The 16,270-nt window shown below is 50.9% G+C and overlaps 1 protein-coding gene across 1 annotated transcript; it reads right to left on the bottom strand.

Annotated features, from left to right (window-relative positions):
• Positions 1-872: 872 nt before the first annotated feature.
• Positions 873-4,259, bottom strand: HAMP (hepcidin antimicrobial peptide). Its single transcript, XM_075606315.1, has 3 exons — positions 4,057-4,259; positions 2,825-2,890; positions 873-1,524 (listed from the first exon to the last, which is right to left on the bottom strand). Exons 1-3 carry the CDS (start codon positions 4,135-4,137, stop codon positions 1,423-1,425), a joined length of 249 nt encoding a protein of 82 aa, XP_075462430.1. The 5' UTR covers positions 4,138-4,259; the 3' UTR covers positions 873-1,422.
• Positions 4,260-16,270: the final 12,011 nt, after the last annotated feature.

Genomic DNA, 16,270 nt, shown 5'->3' with positions numbered 1-16,270 from the left:
TCCAATGTCTGCAGGATCAACACGATTTGCTCGATATCTCAGCGTAACTATAGGGAATATTTCTTCCCAGGTAGTATAAGAATGTTTGCTGGATATTGTATCCCCTATGTACCTCCTAGGGTTATTTTAAGATATTTGGGGGATTTAGTAGCACAGTAATGTTACCTTTTTAGGATGTTCAAGATGATACGGCAATGTAATGACTTGTTTCTTTGTGTAGGTGCGATAGCAGGAGGCTGCGCGATCCTTCCGAAAAAGGGAATAACCCTCTAAATTAACTGCCCAGTCATGAGTTTCACCCCACCATGTTTCAGTAATGCCTATGATATCATACTGCTCCCTTGCTATTAATTCAAGCTCCCCCATTTTATCTGTCAGGCTTCTTGCATTTCAGCCTGTACTATTATCTTATCTGCTCCTTCCTTTCTGCGCCCACTTGGTTTAGTCTTTAATAGTTTTCTAGTATTATCTGTATGTACTATGGGTGTCTCACTGCTTGTCAAACTCGCACTTGCCCCCATTCTACCTCCATACCACCTTGTATCCTCCTCTATTCCATTCAGTTCATTATCTGTTTCATTCCCCTCCCCCCTCCATCCTAGTTTAAAATCTCCTAATTAATAATAATTGTAAAACCAAAGCTATATATAATGTTACTCTGGGAATTAATACTATACCGGGTGCTCTGGGTCTGTTCTATCCCCATCTGAGTATACCCCCCCCCTAACCCCAGCAGTGCCAAAGGGACCTGCACAGGAAAGCAAACTTTGCTACTGTCCGTGTTCCTGCTATACCACGTGGCTTTATAGCGCGGCGTGTCCGTCCACTTCATGTGTATTATTATGTTGCAAATCACTGTGTAAATAGCAGTATTTGAGAATTAAATAAATCTTTATTTTTATATTTTGGACAGAAAAGCTATAAACATATTTACACCAGCGCTCTCGGTGAAAAGTGAGGAGAGGGAAATAAACCACAGTGCTGAGTTACAACGTCACAATCAAATACAAATAAGGTTATAAATAGAGCTGGATAGGAGCAGCAGAGAGTCGCTGATCTTAAAGGAACAGGGATAGAAATAAATAACATTAACCCCTTCCATGCCGGGCCCGGAGAGCGCAGCTTTACATAATATCTGCCTGTGTGCGGCAAGGTGATTATTCATTCTGAATTTATAAGGACTGGATGTTCCAGTCCTGGTTTGTACTCTTCTTTCCCCCCCCCCCCCCCCACTCCCTTTGCATTCTGGGATCTGTAGTCATAACATAGCAGTGGGAGATAAAAACCACATCTACCCCAGGAATATGTTGGCTAATAATAACCCCTTCACTGCCGGAGGGGTCTGCAGCACATGGGGCCCGGGTCCAGCGTTGGGGTGCTCCGTCTCCATCCCCCGGATCACGTGTAGGAGGGTGGCGGGTCTCAGGTCCGGCAGCAGAACCCGCAGACCTTCTGCTTGCAGCACTGGCAGCAGTACACACAGATGGACATGTGGGACTGGCGTTTGCTCCTCAGCAGCGGAGCCTGGAAGGAAGAGAGAGAGGAGGGAGCTCAGAGGGGGGACACCCCACTGTAACACATCCATCATGTACTTCTTCCCTAACTCTTATTGCCACAGTGTCAAAGGCAGCGCTTTTCCACAGGAATCCTTCGTTTCCCCGGGCATCTCTAAAGGGCTCCCTGCAATTTTCATGTAATTTGAAAATTGTACCAAATGCAGAAGAGTTTACAACGCATCTGATCTCAGACGCGCTATTAGAGAGGGTTGGGGTTCCTTACAATGCATCTGATCTCAGACGCGCTATTAGAGAGGGTTGGGGTTCCTTACAATGCATCTGATCTCAGACGCGTTTTTAGAGAGGGTTGGGGTTCCTTACAATGCATCTGATCTCAGACGCGCTATTAGAGAGGGTTGGGGTTCCATACAATGTATCTGATCTCAGACGCGCTATTAGAGAGGGTAGGGGTTCCTTACAATGCTTCTGATCGCAGACGCGCTATTAGAGAGGGTTGGGGTTCCTTACAACGCATCTGATCTCACACGCGCTATTAGGGAGGGTTGGGGTTCATTACAACGCATCTGATCTCAAACGCGCTATTAGAGAGGGTTGGGGTTCCTTACAATGCATCTGATCTCAGACGTGCTATTAGGGAAGGTTGGGGTTCCTTACAATGCATCTGATCTCAGACGCACTATTAGAGAGGGTTGGGGTCCCTTACAACGCATCTGATCTGAGACGCGCTATTAGGGAAGGTTGGGGTTCCTTACAACGCATCTGATCTCAGACGCGCTATTAGAGAGGGTTGGGGTCCCTTACAACGCATCTGATCTCAGACGCGCTATTAGAGAGGGTTGGGGTTCCTTACAATGCATCTGATCTCAGACGCGCTATTAGAGAGGGTTGGGGTTCCTTACAATGCATCTGATCTCACACGCGCTATTAGGGAGGGTTGGGGTTCCTTACAACGCATCTGATCTCAAACGCGCTATTAGAGAGGGTTGGGGTTCTTACAATGCATCTGATCTCAAACGCGCTATTAGAGAGGGTTGGGGTTCTTACAATGCATCTGATCTCAAACGCGCTATTAGAGAGGGTTGGGGTTCTTACAATGCACCTGATCTCAGACGCGCTATTGGAGAGGGTTGGGGTTCCTTACAATGCATCTGATCTCAGACGCGCTATTAGAGAGGGTCGGGGTTCCTTACAATGCATCTGATCTCAGACGCGCTATTAGAGAGGGTTGAGGTACTACAGAATTCACAATACATTTATAGGGTTCTGTAACCCACAAAAGGTTGGAAATCCCAGGAATTGGGTCTCACCAGGGAATACGACGCCTCCACCTGTGCGTCCACGAGGTTGTCAGCGGCAGAATTCACCATTTCATTCTGTGTGAAAAAACAAATACAAACATTTAGTAAGAGCACAGCCAGCGTACAAAGATTAACGTGAATCAGTGCTCAAGCAGAGCATGGCTCTTGTTTAACCCTTTGAGTGCCCTGGGACGTAGCCACTACATCATGGGGTTCTGGCACCCTGGGGGGACCCATGATATGTCCCCTGCCCCAAAAATGCTGGTTTACTTTAGGGAGACCGCACGGGACACGATCTGCGCTAACGACGAACGGAAGGGGGGTGGGCGCCCCGCGACCCCTCCGGCGCGCAAAGGGTTAAAGTGTCAATTGGCGCTGAAGTTGTTGCTGTGTAAAGACCCCGTCCCTGTCCCCTGTGGTGCTGCGCGACACGCGATGTAAGGCCGAGTCCACGGTCCCTGCTGGCGTGCTGAGGCGCGCTGAGGCGCAGGGAAAGCGGGTGCTTTCCCTGGCCTTGCGGTTGCTTACCGCAAGCGCTCTCAGCAGCCGTCAGGGGGCGGTCAGGGGGCGGTCCGGGGGCGGTCGCGTCACTGGCCGGGGGCGGGCCAGTGACGTCACGGAGCTGGTTCGCCCTCATTGGGCGAACCGCTCACGTGACCGGCCTGTCTCGCCGGCAAGCGGGGGAATTTTAAATTCCCCCAAGACCTGCGCTTCCGCAAGCGCGCGTAAGCGCAGGTGAGCCCCTACTAAAGCCGCTCTAATTGCGGCTGTAGGGGCTCAGTGCTGAGCGGGAGCGCGCCTCAGCGCGCTTCCGCCAGCAAGCAAGTAACATGGCCGAGGCCTAATGAGGGAGACGGGACCTGCACGCTCACGGTGGCGCAATAAGTACCGGTATCGGATCAGGATGCGCTCGCTTTCCCGGGTTCTCGGCCCAGTTATAAACAGGGTTTGGAACATCAGAACCACTAATAAAAGCGACAATATCCCACGTCCCCCAACACTAAACCACGGGAGCGTTTCCCAAGAAGGCGACCAGCCCCGAAGACCCCTATGTGTACAAGTCCAGCCATGTTACTGCCCAAACAGCACCAGATTTATTCAAGAAAACAGCTTACTGCTCTCGTTGTGATCTCTGTGACATGAATCTGGGGCTGTTTGTTCCCACCAGTTTCCCACCCGGGGCTTTGATAAGACCCCATCAATATCTCTTCCCAATCATGGGGCTAATACGGCACACTTACCCCCTTTAGTGAGATGCAGGAGGCGCTGTGGCAGAGCAGGGAGAGGAGCAGGAGAAACACACACAGTGCTGCAGATTTCATGGTCACGGTCTCTCTGTGTCACTGTCACTGTCTCTGTGCCACTGTCACTGTCTCTGTGCCTTGTCTGGGCTGCAGGTGTGTCCAGTATCTGAGTGCTGGGCTGATGCTGTCTCCCCGCTGTGACAGAGCTGTATTTATGGGCAGGTCCCAGCTCAGGGGTCACACACAGGGTGTCACCTTTCCGATAATCCAGGGTGTCAGGGGGTTATCTGCCCTTATCTCCTCCCTGATTATCCCATGTGTTGTTTATTTATTTTTTCTGGGCAGTCCAGATTCCTGAGACATTATTTCTTTTCCGAGACGTTCTCGATAACAATGACGGTTTGAATCAGGGGAACCGGGTTTAAGAGGAGCGCGCCCCAGCGGTCCGACCCGGACATCTTCACTGACTTCTCGGGCGTCACCTCACCCCGCATGCTCCCATGAAAATAGCTCCACGACGTCAAATGGCGCCGCGTTGCCATGACAACGGGGCGCCTCCATGCCACCTCTTTCCCCTGCTAATGGTAGTAACCCATCTAATTTAATACCGACCAACCTTAAAGCTCACACCGCAAAGGAAGTATCACAATAGCGTGGACTCACAGCCACTGTCCCACACTCAGCCACGCCTACCAATAATCGTGGCCAAGCACTGCACTTATTCCCTCACCTGCTGTCTCTGTAAGGCCGCGCGTATAGTGCCCGCGACGGGACGGGTGAGGTCACCCATCGCCGTCGCCGCTAGAGAAAGTTATATTTCGCTTTGCGGCGGCGCGGGCTTTCTGGCGTTTGATTGGTTCAGGGGCTGTCACGAGACAGCCCTTGAAAAATCAAATATTGCCAGCTTCCAAATTTTGCGATGCGACGTCGCTCCATCGCATTGTTGCTGTTGCGCTTACAATAAGCGGCAATGTATTTTCTTTTGGACGACGTCGCCGTCGCGGGCACTATACGCACGGCCTTAGGCCAGCTCTCCGGTGACCACGGCTGCGTGCCACACACAAGGCACAGCCCTCTATGGGGCAGGCCCCAGTCGGGGCAAAGATTTTTGTCTTTTGGTACGGCGTCCGAGCATTGGCCACGTAACAGCGGCGGTTCAGCCAATGAGGGCGAACTAGCCGCGTGACATCATGGCCACGCCCCTGCCGTGGCCTCGCCATGCCTCCCCGCCATGCGTCGCCAGGAGTCCACTAGGTTGCGCTGCTGATGGGAACGAGCGCCCCCAGGCACCCCGTCACACACACTGGGGCCTCGGCCTACGTCTCCCAACATACCACTAAGGCTTGGGTCCCGCTGCATCTGACGGCGCGTGTGGCGCGTGTGCGCGCCACTCACCGGCTCCTTACTTCCTATTTGGCTCCGCTTGCAGGCTCACTGCGCACTGTGACGCTTCAGCCAGCAGGGGATGCAATAGGATGGTGTTCCCGAGCGGCGACGCGTCACGTGGTGTGGCAGGGAGCCAATGAGGAGGGGAGATCGCCGGCAGGGGGGTGGATCCTACCTCAATGCTGGACACACGGACGGACGGACGGACACACACACACAGATCAGAAAATGTACATCATGGCCCCGCCAACCCGACCCATTTTGGTCACGTCCAGATCGCGGTGAAGTGCCGTGCATGCGCCGCCAGGACGCAAGGCGGGCGCGCCGGCGCATGCAGCGGGGCCTTAGCCTTAGATTGTAAGCTCTTCGGGGCAGGGATTTCCTTTCCTATTGTCTGACTTTGCTGCTCTTATTGTGTTATTCTAATTCCCCGTACTGTATTGTCTTTGTAAAGCGCTGTGTACACTTTTCGCGCTGTATAAATAAAGATATACATACATACAATGAGACATCACATGACTTCCCGTTGCCATAACAATGGGACGCTCTTCGGCGCCGTCTCATGGCGCTGTGCCTTCCCATTGTCATGTCAACGCGACGCCATTTTGACGGGATTGTGCAGGGGGAGATGCCGCTGGAGAAGGTAAGACAGTTAAATATATCATTCAAAAAACGTTAAAAAAAAAAGTCTCCGGGTTATCGTCCAGCAGAAGGCGGCAACCCTGCCGTCAGCTCCTTGTGAGCTTGGGCAAGTCACTTTATCTCCCTGTGCCTCAGGCACCAAAATCATGGACTGCAAGCTCATCTGGGCAGGGCCTGTGTCTGTAACATGCCTACAGTATGTGCAGTGCTTTGTAACTGTGACGCGCTTTGAGTCCTTTGGGAAACTATATGAAATAAGAAGATATAGTCCTTATTCTCACGTCCTCACATGGTGACACATTATAGTTTGGGGTCACACACTCGCGGTTCCTGGCCTTCCTCGGATATATTTGGGAGAGGTTTTATCAGATTGCTGATGCATAAAATTGGGGGAAGCGTCACTGCCCTTCAGCGCTCTGCAGGTTCCCTTCTCTGCGGCAGAAGGGGGGGGGGGGAGATCTCAGGGGACCTCGTTTCTAATGTAGCTCCGTGGTTACCCTGTACCTACCCCAAATATACACAGGAAGACATCTTAACCCTGTGCCATGTCTTGCTGACCCTCCGGCAGTGAAGGGGTTAAGCAGATCCCCTATCCCTGCATGTAAATAAATGACACGGCAGGTAGTTATATTAGATAGCAGGGGTACATCCCAATGCCATTACCGGGACGTCCCGCGGACACACATTCCCTGACAAGGTGATGGGCCCCCTCCCCCCCCCCCCTGTGTGCCGGGCTGAAGTCCAGCAGGACCCGGCTCCCGGGAGTCAGACACAGTCAGACCCAGGGGCGCCAGAAGCGGTCAGCGCAGCCACTGACCTCAGGAGGGGGAGAGGGGGGGGGGGGGGGATTCCAGCTCCTGATGGATAATGTGATGCTATCAGCTGAACATTTACCTCCGTGAGTCTGTGGCTGCAGTGTTATCATTAGATTGTAATCTCTTCAGGGCAGAGATGAGAGAGAGAGAGACGAGCGACTCAGGACTCAAATACCCAGAGTTGTATCATGTGCCAGTTTGTGTCAGGAACTTAAATAAATGAACATTTCGGAAGCAAAAAGCAATAAATGTGTATCTGTCCTGCTCCATTAGAAATGGCTGTCAGTGACGTGGGAATGTATGTATGTCTTTATTTATATAGCGCCATTAATGTACACAGCGCTTCACAGCAGTAGTACCCGTGACATTCACATAAATAACAAATAACTACAAATAGTACATCATGGGAATAAGTGCTGCAGACATAAAAGTAACATTGAGGAAGAGGAGTCCCTGCTCCGAAGAGCTTACAATCTAATAAGAGAAAGAGATCCCTTAGGCCCGGGCCATGGTGCCTTTGCCCGCACGGAGGCTGGTCAGTGAGCGGGCGCTTAACTGGCCATGGTTGACGGGCCATGGGAGTGTGCCTGGGGGCGTGCAGAGGGGCGTCACAGCGAACCGCTGGGCGAACCGCTCATGTGACCGTCCTGTCGCGCCAAGAAATCAGTTTGAACTGATTTCTTGCGCAACGCATGCCCCCTCCCGCTTGCGCGCACGCCCGCCCGCCGCATGGACGCGAACACTGCCTTAAGGTAGTCTGTTCGTTCAGCGCACGGTCTGCTGTACCATGACCCCAGCCTTAAGGCAGACAATCCACATTGTTAGTAATATCTCTCATCCTCCCTGTTCAGCAGTACGCAGCCCAGGCATGGTCACCGTTGGCCAAAACTTGCCAGGCCATTTAAAAGGACAGTGTTTTACTTCATCTGGGGCGCCAACATGGAAAGAGTCCAGCGCACGGTGTTGTGTGCGGGACCGCACTTGTGTGGGACGGGGGTCCCTGACATCCCTACCATGCTGCGTTCAACTGTGTGCGAATCGCTCGGAGAGACCGACAAGGACTTCACTGGCTACTCCATGTCTCGCCTTCTCCTCCGGCCCCTCTGGGAAGGGTGGGGGTGGGACACGCCCTGGTTTAAGAAGGACATGAGGATGTTGGAGAGTGAACAGCAGCTGGAGGGGGTAAAACCAGACTTGAGAAGGCCCAAGGGCATATAGAAAATGATCAGGGCCAAGGACATTATAGAGACGATCCCAGGCCTTACACCCGGCCACTTTTGACACCATGTGGAGGAATTTGGCAGCAAAGAGACTTACCAACCAGCACAAGGACATTGCATGGATGGCCATTCCGCTGGGTCTCCCCACGAAGGGTGACACGCACACACGGAGCATCTACAACACCAGGCTACACATCAGCGGTTTGGCCGTGGCCATTTGACCGCGACCAAATCGCCACCGGCATTCTGCTGCCAGAATTACTCACTGGTGGACATCTCGCCGCCATTTGCCACCTTTAAATGTCCTCGGATCTCCCCAGCACCTCACGTGACGGCCGCGGGAAACATAAAAACGTGCCCTGGTGCGCACGCTTATAAACGCAGTCGGAGCGGCGGTGGAAGATGGTGGTGAGGGTGACTGGCAGCAAAGGCGACCTGCAGTGAGTTGTCATTGCCAAACATCCCAATCTGACACACCACTTCTGCTGGAGCTGCCCCTTCCCGCTGTCCTGGCTGAAAGTACGAGTCTCTGACCAGTGTTTCCCAACTCCAGTCCTCAGGGAACCCCAACAGGTCAGGTCTTAAGGATATCACTGCATCAGCACAGGGGGTTCAGTCAAAATAACTGAGCCACTAATTGAGCCACCTGTGCTGGAGCAGGGATATCCTTAATACCTGACCTGTTGGGGTTCCCCGAGGACTGGAGTCGGGAGACACTGCCCTGAGCTGAAGGACTGTGTACTGAGGAATTACATAACGTACCAGTCGGTCTTCTATGGACTGTTCCCAGACACACACACTGTGGACGCAATTGAGAACTGTTGATGTTTAATGTGTTGTGTTAAGGACATTTTGTTTGTTTTTTTGCCCGGAATCACAATCAACAGACGGGAGGCGGTGTAAACTAGTCACATTGAGGCGCCTCCACCTCACCCCCCCCCCCTTCCTAGAACCCCCTCCTCCTCCCGTCTCCAGGCAGCAGTGGGCGGGGCTTAATACTGGCCGACTAACCCATATCCCATGTAATAGGTAATCCCATAGGGGATTACAGCCGCAATTGGAAGCGGTTGGCATATAATGTGTTGTGTTAAGGACGGTGTGTTTTTTTGCCAGGAATCACTCGATCAACAAGCGCAAAGTCTCCTCACACCATAGAGGGGCAGTATCTCCTAAAACGAGTGTTTTTGACAGCACGGGACTGTCCCTGGCTGAGTCCCAGCGGCTTAGAGACTATTCCATCAGATATGGTCCTGAGGAGGAACACTAACAACCCCTCCCCCCTCCCCGCCCCCCACGTGTGTTTCTGTATACAGATAGCATGTGCCAGTACACAGTATGTATGCATCGAATGTAGGATATGTTCTGATGGAACTTGGTATGTTATGATCTTGTTGTAAAGATTTATATGCATAATAAAGGATTTTTTTTTTTTAATCTCTAATTTATCAACTCAAGCAGACCACTTTTATCACAAAAAAAATGCATTCAAAAGATGGTATGTTTTATAATAATACTATTCAGGGATAATTCTTCTTGAACATGAGAACGATCCATTTTTATTGCTGCTGTTCCCTTTGTGAGGGATTTTGTACCGATTTTCTTGCACTTTAATCAATTGGCCCACATATGTTTCTCACAGCAATGAATTTGATACAGAAAGAATGAGGGGAGCGCTATTTAATAGTGCAAATATGTGCAATTACAAAGTGCTATTAAAAGTGCAGTATATAGTGCTGATAAAGTGCAGTATATAGTGCTGATAAAGTGCAATATATAGTGCTGATAAAGTGCAATATACAATATCTGCAAATAATGGTGCATATTTATGTGACTATATAAAATATACTGCTTCAGGACTCCTTTTTTTGTCTTCAGAAAAACTAGTTACTTCCTCCAGTAATCACATGAAAAGAGAGAGATCCAATACTGCAGATTGAATGGTTTATATTGGATCATGTAGTAAAAACAACTGGTTGCACTCACATTTTAAACATGCAACACCGGCATTCTTTGGGGGTCTTTGTGTGATGTTCCACGGTGGTCTCACAGGTGTTCTGATGTGTGCAGTGCCTTCTCCCCGTCTGGAGGACGCCGGGGAGCACCGGCTCACTCTCCCGGCGTTCGCTCCCTGATCGTGACGTCACAAGTCTGGTCTCGCGATCTTTGGGTTCGCTGCGGACTCCTTCAAGGTAACTTGCTCTCCAACTCTACGCGTTTCGCCTTATGGCTTCGTCCGGAGTCTCAGGTTAGTGTCCTTAATGGTTCCTAATATACCCTAATCTATTAATGCAGCAACCCTGTTCCTAATTAAATAATATTAATTCAAAATACAGGCATACCCCGCATTAACGTACGCAATGGGACCGGAGCATGTATGTAAAGCGAAAATGTACTTAAAATGAAGCACTGCCTTTTTTCCACTTATCGATGCATGTACTGTACTACACTCGTCCTATACGTGCATAACTAATGTAAATAACACATGTGTAACAGGCTCTATAGTCTCCCCGCTTGTGCACAGCTTCAGTACAAGTAGGGAGCCGGTATTGCTGTTCAGGACGTGCTGACAGGCGCATGCGTGAGCTGCCGTTTGCCTATTGGGCGATATGTCCTTACTCGCCAGTGTACTAAAGTGAGTGTCCTTAAAGTGGGGTATGCTGTAATTTAATTAAAGCAAGTATATTATGAAAAACTCAGTTACAGGGACAGATGCCAGTAAAATCTAAATGACTTATTAAGATGGTATAAAATGCCTCTACCTCACCCAACAAACAACAATTAACATAAAATATGATAAGTACAATTATTAAACAGGGATGGCGTATAGTATATGGCTTGAATGATTAGCATATGACATTACAGGGGATGAGAGATTTGATAACTGTTTAAAGGCATGATTTACACAAATGTAGTTATACAATACGCACCTAATAATTATACAGCAGTATGTAAACATGTCAATAAATATAACTATCTAACTGTATTACTAATGTAACTGTATTATTAGTTTTTGAAGAGGCAGATAAATGGGAAGAAGAAGGGATAAAAAGACAAAAAACATAAACTTAATAAACATAATATGTTGTAAACCTTAAATAATATAACAAATTCTAGAACAATGTAATCTATTTCAAATACATTCAGTTTAAAAACAATTTAAAAATGCAATTTTAAAAGACCCAATATCAATTTCAGCATTTAACCCATCTGGGGTTAGTGTTTTTAATTTGAAAATGCAGAATGTTTCTCTCTGTGAGAGGGTTTTTATAATATTCCCACCTCTCCAATTTTTGTATACACTTTCTATCACTCCGTATTTTGAACCAGAGGGATCCCCTCCGTGTTTCAAACTGAAATGTTTCGGGTCACTATGGGTTAATAACAGTTTTCTTATGTTCCCGATACGCTCCAGCGATCGGACGTGTAGCGGTCGGTCTCGTAGTCGGTCCGACACCCTGGAGCCCACACGCGAATTCCAACATATATATTACATTATTCGTTTTACAATGAGTGAATTGTTCATGAATAAAACCCTCCCCGGTTCTGGATGATTTCAAATTGAATTTCCCGTTTGATCCATAATTACAAGCCTTACGTGAGAAACGTTTTAAAAAGCCTTTCGGTTTCTTTGGATCCAACTCACCGTATTTTCTTTTTTTTTTTGTTTTTAAAAACACTTGGTGCGAGTTTATTTTTCACGTTATTTGCCTTCTTAAATATAACGTGCGGGCACAGTGGCGGGGATTTTCCCAAATGGGGTCTCTCTTGGCCAATGTTTTTCTACAATATGTTTAATATTTTTTGCCTCGTTATTATATTGGGTAACAAAAGCGGGTTTAAACTCCATATTCGGAATATTTTCTCGTTGTTTTTGGGTCAAAAGTTCTTCTCTCTTTAAATTGTCCCGTTTTTCGAATGCTGTTTTTGTTGTATATATGTATACCCTCTTCCCATATGCACCGTGAGGAATGTACCTTTATTTGTGACTGGGGAGCGATAGGCACTTTCTGTATATACATTTTTAATTGTACCAGTTTCAGAAATATTTCAGGCAAAGGAATGAGGTGTTCCACATGCACGCAGCCGTGTGATGGAGATGTGTGATGGCCATTCTAATCATCTCCAGTGGCCCCCAACTTTTTCGGCACCAGGGACTGGTTTTGTGGAAGACAATTTTTCCACGGACCGGGGGGGGGGGGGGGGGGGTATGGTTTCGGGATTATTCAAGTGCATTACATTTATTGTGCACTTTATTTCTATTATTGTTACATTGTGATATATAATGAAATAATTATACAACTCACCATAATGCAGAATCAGTGGGACAAGTGCGCAGTGCGGGAAAGAGGCGCGGACTAAAATAAGTGTCGGATTCTGACTTCTCATAAAGGAGCGCGCAAGATCCCGCGCATGCGCAGTTTACAGTAGGGTTCGCGCTCCTATGAGAATCTAATGCCGCCGCTGATCTGACAGGAGGCGGAGCTCAGGCGGTAATGCGAGCGATGGGGAGCGGCTGTATATGCAGATGAGGCTTCGCTCGCTCGCCCACCGCTCACCTCCTGCAGTGCGGTCCGGTTCCTAACTAGCCGGTCCGTGGCCCAGGGACCCCTGACTACACATCTTACATTTGGATGTGTAAAACATTAGGAACAATGTAGTGAATAGTTTAATTTATTGGGGAACTATGGAAAGTAAAACTTTCCAATATTGTACTGTATATAGAACATTATATATATACTAGCTGAGAGCCCCGGCGTTGCCCGGGATGTTTGTGGTGTGGGGGTGGCATTTGGGTGGGGAGTGGTCCACGCGGCCCATGGCAGTGTGCGGTGGTACTGCTGCTGTGGCTGTACTGATGGTGATTGTATCGGTGTGCTGATTTGGGAGGGTTTGTTGCTGATGTGGGGGTGCGGATGTGGGTGTGCCGATGGGGAGGTGCCAATGTGTGGGTGCTGATGGTGTTGATGGGGGCTGGGAATGGTGGTGAGCCGAGAATGCCAGTGTGCTGGGGGGGGGGGGGGGGGCATGGGATACCGGTGTGCTGATGTGGTGGTGCTGGGGATAGTGTATGTGTGTGTATACATACACACGTGTGTGTATACATGTGTGTATACATGTTTGTGTGTGTGTGTGTGTATACATGTTTGTTTGTATACATTGTGTATGTGTACGTGTGTGTGTGTATACACGTGTGTGTGTGTGTATACACGTGTGTGTGTGTGTATACACGTGTGTGTGTGTGTATACACGTGTGTGTGTGTGTATACACGTGTGTGTGTGTGTATACACGTGTGTGTGTGTGTATACACGTGTGTGTGTGTATACACGTGTGTGTGTGTGTATACACGTGTGTGTGTGTGTATACACGTGTGTGTGTGTATACACGTGTGTGTGTGTGTATACACGTGTGTGTGTGTGTATACACGTGTGTGTGTGTGTATACACGTGTGTGTGTATACACGTGTGTGTGTGTATACACGTGTGTGTGTGTGTACACGTGTGTACACACATGTGTGTACACGTGTGTGTGTGTGTACACGTGTGTGTGTATGTGTGTGTGTGTACACGTGTGTGTGTGTACACGTGTGTGTGTGTACACGTGTGTGTGTGTGTACACGTGTGTGTGTGTGTACACACGTGTGTGTGTGTAAACACGTGTGTGTGTGTACACGTGTGTGTGTGTGTGTACACGTGTGTGTGTGTGTACACGTGTGTGTGTGTGTGTGTACACGTGTGTGTGTACACGTGTGTGTGTGTGTGTGTACACGTGTGTGTGTGTACACGTGTGTGTGTGTGTGTGTACACGTGTGTGTGTGTACACGTGTGTGTGTGTGTGTGTACACGTGTGTGTGTGTGTGTACACGTGTGTGTGTGTGTGTACATGTGTGTGTGTGTGTACACGTGTGTGTGTGTGTGTGTACACGTGTGTGTGTGTGTGTACACGTCTGTGTGTGTGTACACGTGTGTGTGTGTGTGTACACGTGTGTGTGTACACGTGTGTGTGTGTGTACACGTGTGTGTGTGTACACGTGTGTGTGTACACACATGTGTGTGTGTACACGTGTGTACACGTGTGTACACGTGTGAGTGTGTACACGTGTGTGTGTGTGCACGTGTGTGTGTGTACACGTGTGTGTGTGTGTGTACACGTGTGTGTACACATGTGTACACGTGTGTGTGTGTACACGTGTGTGTGTACACGTGTGTGTGTGTGTGTGTACACGTGTGTGTGTACACGTTTGTGTGTGTGTACACGTGTGTGTGTGTACACGTGTGTGTGTGTGTGTACACGTGTGTGTGTGTGTGTGTACACGTGTGTGTGTGTACACGTGTGTGTGTGTGTACACGTGTGTGTGTGTGTGTGTACACGTGTGTGTGTGTGTGTACACGTGTGTGTGTGTGTACACGTGTGTGTGTGTGTGTGTACACGTGTGTGTACACGTGTGTGTGTGTACACGTGTGTGTGTGTGTGTGTACACGTGTGTGTGTGTGTGTACACGTGTGTGTGTGTGTGTGTACACGTGTGTGTGTGTGTGTACACGTGTGTGTGTGTGTACACGTGTGTGTGTGTGTGTGTACACGTGTGTGTGTGTGTGTGTACACGTGTGTGTGTGTGTACATGTGTGTGTGTGTGTACACGTGTGTGTGTGTACACGTGTGTGTACACGTGTGTGTGTGTGTGTACACGTGTGTGTACACGTGTGTGTGTGTGTACACGTGTGTGTGTGTGTGTACACGTGTGTGTGTGTGTACACATGTGTGTGTACACGTGTGTGTACACGTGTGTGTGTGTGTGTACACGTGTGTGTGTGTGTACACGTGTGTGTGTGTCTACGTATACGTGTGTGTACGTGTCTGCGTGTCTACGTGTGTCTACGTGTGCCTGCGTGTCTACGTGTGCCTGCGTGTCTACGTGTGCCTGCGTGTCTACGTGTGCAGGGCCGGGGGGGGGGGGTGAAGGGCAGGGCCGGGGGGGGGGGTGAAGGGCAGGGCCGGGGGGGGGGGGGGGGTGAAGGGCAGGGCCGGGGGGGGGGGGGGTGAAGGGCAGGGCCGGAGGGGGGGGGGGGGTAAAGGGCAGGGCCGGGGGGGGGGGGGTGAAGGGCAGGGACGGGGGGGGGGTGAAGGGCAGGGCCGGGGGGGGGGGGGGGTGAAGGGCAGGGCCGGGGGGGGGGGGGTGAAGGGCAGGGCCGGGGGGGGGGGGGGGGTGAAGGGCAGGGCCGGGTGAAGCGCCGGGCCGGGGGTGAAAGATCTCTTCCCGTGCGGTTACTTACCTCGCACCGGGCCGCGCTCCTCCTCGGGTTCCTCGGCGGTTCCCCCCGGCGATGCGGAGCTGAGACGCTCAGGTGAGGGGGTGTGTGGGCCCCGGCCCGTGCAGCTCCCGACAGAGACAGCTAGGCCTGAGAGCCGGAGCAGCGCGCGCGGGGATGGGGAGCTGGGGGCGCGGCCTCTAGGCCTGAAGGTGAGAGCGGCGACAGCGTGCTCTGGGGGGGGGGAGCACCGGGAGAGCGGGTGAGCACCGGGAGAGAGGGTGCTCTGGGGGGGCGGGGGAGGGAGGGTGCTCTGGGGGGGGGGAGGGGGGGAGCACCGGGGGAGCGGGGGAGCACCGGGAGAGAGGGTGCTCTGGGGGGGGGGAGGGGGGGAGCACCGGGGGAGATGGTGCTCCGGGAGAGCGGGTGATGTTGAAGTCCCGCGGAGTGGTGATAGGGGGTAGTTCCGTTGTTGCGGGCCAGCGGCCAGGAAAGGGGGGGGGGGCGGACAGAGGGTGAGGAGGGGGGTGAGGGGCCCCGGAGCAGCATCGTGCGGTGGATGGTGGGGGGTGAGGGGCTCCGGAGGAGCATCGTGCGGTGGATGTATGGGTGAGGGTGGTGGGGTAGTTTTGGGTGTGCTCCGGGGATGTTCGGGTGAGGGGGGGGGTGTGATGGAGCTTCGTGCGTTGTATGTTCAGCAGCGTGCGTTTGCTGTTGGTGTGAGGGGGGGGGGTGATGGAGCATCGTGCGTTGTATGTTTGGGTGAGGGGGGTTGGTGATGGGCTGCAGTAGCGGGAGAGCTGTGGCGTGCGTTTGTAGTGTGCATGAGGTTGGGGGGGGGTGATGGTGGAGGGGGGTGCATGAGGTTGAGGGGGGTGGAGGGGGGTGCATGAGGTTGGGG

Source organism: Ascaphus truei, chromosome 6 (genome assembly GCF_040206685.1).
Source record: "Ascaphus truei isolate aAscTru1 chromosome 6, aAscTru1.hap1, whole genome shotgun sequence".
NCBI classification, from domain to species: domain Eukaryota; kingdom Metazoa; phylum Chordata; class Amphibia; order Anura; family Ascaphidae; genus Ascaphus; species Ascaphus truei.
Note: the sequence above shows the minus strand (reverse complement) of the source record. Positions and strands in the feature narration are given on the sequence as shown.

Excerpts from the sequence above, each read along its gene's own strand:
- HAMP (XM_075606315.1), bottom strand. The coding sequence starts at position 4,137 with ATGAAATCTGCAGCACTGTGTGTGTTTCTCCTGCTCCTCTCCCTGCTC. Across the intron at positions 2,891-4,056 it reads CCTGCATCTCACTAAAGGGG|AATGAAATGGTGAATTCTGC; the intron begins GTAAGTGTGCCG and ends TTTTTCACACAG. Across the intron at positions 1,525-2,824 it reads TGGAGGCGTCGTATTCCCTG|GCTCCGCTGCTGAGGAGCAA; the intron begins GTGAGACCCAAT and ends TCTTCCTTCCAG.